Source organism: Calonectris borealis, chromosome Z (genome assembly GCF_964195595.1).
Source record: "Calonectris borealis chromosome Z, bCalBor7.hap1.2, whole genome shotgun sequence".
Lineage (NCBI taxonomy): Eukaryota > Metazoa > Chordata > Aves > Procellariiformes > Procellariidae > Calonectris > Calonectris borealis.
The window spans coordinates 21,144,345-21,150,705 of NC_134352.1; the positions used below are offsets into that span (position 1 = coordinate 21,144,345).

Genomic DNA, 6,361 nt, shown 5'->3' on the forward strand with positions numbered 1-6,361 from the left:
ATGAGAAATGGAAAATGGAGACAGGTTTTAACACCAAAAATCTGAGGAGTGGTTAGCCTACCTGTCAAAGCTACTTATTCAGACATGTCACTGGTGGCTTAACCACAAAATGGGCTGCACGAATATAGCTCAAACATCTTAGAATTACAGCATACTTTGACTTTATCCACATATTAGGGGAGTGGCGACTTTTACAACATACTTGCGGTTTCTGCATAAAAGAACCAGCAGAACACAGTCATTGATTTAATTAGGCTTCATAAGATCCAATTTATCATGTTTTACATGACTTTCTGCAGCAAGGAAACAGTATAAATAGAGCAAAAATAGACACTGAAGCATGCTGTGAAAGCTAAACAGTGACTACAACTCCTCGGAATCTGCTCCAAGCTTTTAACAAATAGTAAACAAATGTAATATTATATTCCACACCACATACAAAACCTGTAGATTTTGAATCAGCAGGCATGAACTCATTTGTATCTAAGAGGAAACATCCAAATTCATGAGACATGTCTTTCACAATATTAAGAGAACTGGAAATTGATTTTAACATGCAGAGTTGAAAATTACGTATTTATCTACAGACACAAGGTGCTTTGTGCAAGTACAGCGTATGTGTTCTAGTGTATAAACAGTCAAAGCAAGAACACTCCATGAATCTAAAACCCTTAAAAAAAAAAAAATCTTTCTAATGATTATTAAACATTGGGGAAAAAAGCCAGAACAACAAACATAAAACACTTAAGTTTCACTAACAGTACCACAGGCTGGGCTTAAGCTTGCAACCATTGTCAGCAACGAGCTTTATTATTATTGTACGTCTAGAAGGGAACATTCTCTGGGAAGAGAAATACTACGGGATGTTATTTAAGACAGCAAGCAAGCACACCATTGTACCAGACAATGGCCAACACTGCACGACTCTAACGTGCGAAGCCTGTATTAAAGTCGGTGTGTGCCAACAGCAGTGGCTGTTACTGGAAACGCAAGCTCCAAACCTCCTCCTGGAGCAATAACTCCAACGCAAAGTGTACCACTGGCTCTAAACTGCGTGTTTGCTCTGAATTTGCATGCCATCCAATTTACATTGCACGTAAGATTACTCGCATGTATATGGATTCTTCATACAATTTCCTGTCTGACGATAGAGTGAAAAGAACACAAAACCGGGAGAAACCACACCACCCTCCAACCTCTGTTGCCATGACAGCAGCCTTTGAGATACTGAAATGTTCAGATTGCCAGCTAAACAAAATTGTTGAATGTGAACATTTGGCTGAGAGATTAAAAGGCTAAGGGGGTTGCAAAAGGGCAGTACCTCCCACATTCCAGGCAGCCACTGAATCCAATCAAATGGCTCTGACTCTTTAACCACAGCCATTGTGAAGACAGGATTAGGGCAATTTATCTAGATAGTTAAAACAGATTAGAGAACTGCAATTTGAAGACTATTGGCAACAGAAGTAAATGCCTACTGTACTAAGTTAATAAAGAGACCATGAGATTTTAGGACACCTTTCCGCCGCGAACAGAACTTTCATAAATCAAAGCTCAAACACATACACATGAATTACAGTAAGCTGGTTTTCTCATCTGCATTTAGAAAAGGTCACATGGCTCATTCAAATTCATCCATGGATATGCTATCTTAAAAGCAACAATATGCATACAATATGAAATTTAATTTGTTCCTTGCCTTGAAACAGAAGCCCTTGAAATTATCTTCCAGTTTTAACAAATATCTGATGTCACCAACACCCACATCTAATCCTCCAGTCGACTTAAGCATTACAAAAACTTCAACATGACCGAGATGATACAAAAAAGCCGGTAATGGCTCATAAAACAACATAACTTTTCCCTGAGACCTTCAGCCCTCCCAGACACTTGCAGACCATACAGTTAACACCGACCCGAAAGTTTTCCCATCGCTGAACATTCACCCAGGGAAGTTGTAAAAGCAGGTAATTTAAGATCAACTGCTGACAATAAAGTCACAATCTAACACCCTGAGATTGTTCATTTGGGAGGTATTGGTTTGCTTTATTTTCCAGGCAGATCAGGTTATCTTTGTTTAACAACCTGTAGAATTCATCAGACTCATAATCCTGGGCCAACGCTCGTCCCCGGTCCCCCAGAAGACGCCTTCTGCCCTACAGACAGAACAACTCCTGCGGACACCAGAACCTCCTTGATCCAGCGGTTAACAAAAGCCAAGCTCTCCCTCCACCCTTCCCACAGATAGAGTCGTGGCCATCTATTCTCACAGAAAGCATCCTTCATAATGTAACAGAAAGGAAGAAAAACACACACCCCCATCTGATTTCTTTCATACATTTCAACCACTCAACAAACGAGTAGTTCACATCCAAGAGCCAGCGGGGCTCAGATCGGAAAGTTCCCCTAGACAGGAGACAAACTGCTCCCCTCTGTTCCGAAAGCTGTTTTGCACACACACATCGCAGCACAAGGTGCATTCCCCTCCTCCCAGCCTCCTCCTTCCAGGAAAACGAGAGGCACCGCCTGCCTGCTGGCTCCTTCCTCCCCGTCCTCCACACCAGCTCCTGGGGCCGCTGGGCTGCTGTACCACAGGAGCCCCCAGTACGATAAGCATCTCCACAACACGCAGTGGCGGAGCCGGGTCTCTGCCTGAGCCTCCTGTTCTCTCCCCCAAGCACAATCTCAACTCTGCATAGCGGGTCAGCGGAAAAGGGAGAGGGGTCCCTTTAGACTTTGGGAGAGGAATGGCTGCAAATGCCCGCCGGTGTTGTGGAAAAGTGTCAGCACATACAAGACCTGCTGCTCCTCGAGCCTGAGCTACGCACCCCCCTAGGCAAACACACAGACCTCCAGCCTGCAAACACGTGCCATCCCACTGGTACCGACACTGTTGCTCTCTGCTAAAACCAGGGACGGCTCGGTCAGGGTCATCTCGGGGTTTCTCCTCCTGGGTCAGTGCAATCAGAAGGAGCAGACAAAACAGAAATGTTCTCCAGGTCTGAGGACAGGGAGGGAAAACGTAAGGAAGAGCAGCACACTCAAAACATGGTGTCTTCTGACTAGTGAAGAGGTCTCAGGGTTATTTCTTTTTTTTTGTAAGAGAAAGAGGAAGAACAGATGCATGTCACAAATACACAGCAGAGAGAAGGACACAGGAGCCAAACACACAGTTGTGGGACATTTATTATAGACAGAGGGAGACACAGAAGAGAAGAGGTGGAGAGGAGCTATGTCCTACCTTTTCTGTTTTCAATTTCTTGATTCGCCTGTGGCTTTCCTCCTCCTCCTCTTCCTTCTTTACCAAAATAGAGTTCCCCATTAACCCTGAATCCGGGGTACTTTTGCTCACCTCCCCCATGGCTGAGGAGGTGCTGTGGAAGGGGCTGCTGCTTCCACCACCGCCTCCCTTGGCCCCAAAGCCATAGAGGTGCCCAGGGGGAGCCTGGCTGCTGCCACCCCCACTGCCATTGGGGTGGCCCTGCTGCAGATCATGCTGCTTGTCCTTCCTGGATTTTCCTGCGTCCTTATCCCGCTTGGAGCCTCTGCTGCCCAGGGCTTTACCTGGTTTCTCCTCCTTGTTTTTACCACAAGAGGCAATGGTGGTGGTGTTGCTGGTGGTGTTATTATTGCCGTTTGGGTTACCGCTCACGCTTTGACCCAGTGCTGAATTCATGCCAGTTGCCTCTCCAGGGCGCCCTTGGACTTCCTGCCTCTTGCCAGCACTGCTGATCTCAGGAATCCCATACAAGGCAGCAGAAGGCAAAGATTTATTAGCATCCTTAGAAGTTTTACTCCTTTTCACTTTTGATTTGCTAGTCTCTTTGTGAGAGGAATTCCCCTGGGGAGCAGAGGGCTGAACAGAAGCAAATTTTAGACCATCAGCTAAGGCTGAGGTAGCATTAGCCCCACTGGAAGCCAGACCCCCGCAATCCTTGGAGCTGGTGTTGCTGCTGCTGGTGGTATTAGTAGAATTATTCATCTCAAATTTCTGTCTGTCCTTCTCCAAATCTGCGTCCAAATCGATTATTAAATTCCCAACACCGATTTCCCAATCATCGCCACTGTCGTAAGTGTCAACCGCGTTTGGATCCACACCTTTTCCTGCAGTGGAAGTGTTCAATGACATCCTGAAGATGAGATCTCTAGAGTAAAAATCCGATGAACTTTCCTTTGGAGATGTGGGGACATTCGTTTATCTCCGTTGGGCTCTCTTAAGTTCAACTCTTCTTGTCTTCCTCCCCCAGGTGTGTCTAGGTTCACAACCTGCAGTCCACATCCACCTTGTCCTGTGAGGAGGGGAAAAGTCGAATATTTCTTGTCTGGGTGTTACCAGAATATAATACGACTAATAAAAAGGGGGCAAGGTAGGGGGAGCGAAATCATTCATCGTTGCCACGTTTTTTTCTTAAGTTTGTTAAACCGGAGACAATGGCCGTGATGCTTTTATAGTGAGCATCTTTAATCTAGTTGTATACCAACATCCACAATCTCTCTTAAAAAGTCATGTCCACAAAAAAGGGGAAAAAAAAAGAAAGAAAAAGATTAACTACATGATTTAAATCCACAAAGCTCAGGAAATACAGTCTTAGAAGTGGTGCCTAGCTGTTGGAGCACATGTTGTAATCTAACCCCTTGGACTACCACCTAGGCACGAAAGGGAGAAAAGGAAGGACACAGACTCACTCTTCACTGCATTCCATGGATTTTGTGGCTTTAAACCAGACCCTTGAAGTTTTGGGACTCTCCTATATTATCTTTTACCCCCCTTCCACTTAATCTCTTGGGGGGGGAGAGGGAGCGCTAAGGGAAGTGGGAAATCTAATTTTCCTTGCCACAATACAACTTCTGTTAAAAACCAACAACCTACAAACACAGATGTTTACTGGAAAATATTCAACTCCATAGGTTAAAAAAAAAAAGAAGAAGAAATAAAAAGGTCTTTTTTTCTTTAAAAAAAATATTCTCAAGATAACAGTTCTAAACGCAGTTCTAATGTACTCCTAGGTCACACAATTGTTAGGTCTGTTAAATATAGTATTACTGACTGTACAGGAAACTGATTAAGACATACACTTTAAGTGATCTGCACCAAGGTGGCCTCAGTGACCGCAAATGAGTGTGTGTTTGACAAAGCTCAGTTAAAACGATTTTTAAAGGGATCTCTCCCTTTTACAGTCGACTGTCGAAATATTTATACATATATATGCATAATGCTTACCTTTAATCCTTTATCATTTTTTAATTAAACCAGCAAATCAAAATGCTGTTCCCACTCGTCTCAGCAACAACTCTGTGCCTCATTTTACTTAAAGAGCAAGTGATCAAGAAGTAGAAAGCAAGTATCATCTCAGCCAGTATAAATCGGTCAATAACATATCTCCCCCTACTTTGGCACACGGATCAGAAGTCCTTTTTTTGTTTGTTTAGGTTTTTTTCCTCCTTGCTTAACGAAAAAAAAATTAAAAAAAAAATGCTGAGCCTCACAACTTTACCAGCTGGTAGGTAATATTTCACATTCAGAACTGAAGCATCAAGGACCAGATTTTTGTTTGTTTGCTTTTCCTGAATAAGCACCGAGAGGTAATAATCATCACAGTAATTTAAAAAAAAAAAAAAAAAATGTTTCCCCAACTTCACACTCCGTCTTCAGCCCCGGACCTGGGAGCCATCCTGATCAGTAAGTAATGATCCCATGAAACAAACCTACAGGCGCCCGGGTGTTACAAGACAGAATGTGCTAACATCGGGATAAATTAGTGAAAGGGAGGAAGGAAAAAAAGAAGAAGAAAGGACTGAAAATCTGGGCTGGATTCCGCCTGTTAGTTGGGAAGTGGCATTTTTTTCGCCCGTCCTGACAGATCTGATTTCTTGAAGTAACTTGAGGGGAAGCGGGGGGGGGGGGGAATGGGGGGAAGCGGGGGGGGGGCCGAGGAAGAGGAGGAGGAGGAGGAGCGGGAGGGGGGAATCACTGATCTGATAAACCGGTTATCAAAACATTTTGTGGGAGTGGAGGAAGGACAGCGTGCTCTCAAACGAAGTAAACGTTCCCAGGGATAAGATTTCGGGGAGGGGGGTGGCTGTCCCCGTCCCCCCACCTCGGATCAGCGCTTTTTAAAAATAATAATAAAAAAAGCATAGGCACAGATCAGAGTTTCAAATTGCTGTCTCGGAAAAAAAAAAAAAATAATCATGAAAAACCCGGGAGCTTGGGCTAATCAGTCACGCGGTAAGTAATTCAGCAATTAGAGTCCGAGGAGATAAAGCAGACGACCTTTTTTTCAGGACAGATCGCTCCCACCTTATTGTCTCGGCAAACCTCGCAGTCTGCTTCTATCCCCCTTCCTCCCCTCGCCCTCCC

The 6,361-nt window shown here is 44.3% G+C and overlaps 1 protein-coding gene across 1 annotated transcript in view; it reads right to left on the bottom strand.

Moving 5' to 3' along the window:
• ZNF608 (zinc finger protein 608) overlaps positions 1–5,739 on the bottom strand; it is an 85,652-nt gene extending 79,913 nt beyond the window's left edge. Inside the window, exons 1-2 of the mRNA XM_075136546.1 lie at positions 5,222–5,739; positions 3,242–4,289 (exon numbers count right to left, since the gene is read on the bottom strand). Coding sequence (XP_074992647.1) covers positions 3,242–4,129 — 888 coding nt within the window. The 5' untranslated portion in view covers positions 4,130–4,289; positions 5,222–5,739. The remainder of the gene's footprint in view (positions 1–3,241; positions 4,290–5,221) is intronic.
• Positions 5,740–6,361: the final 622 nt, after the last annotated feature.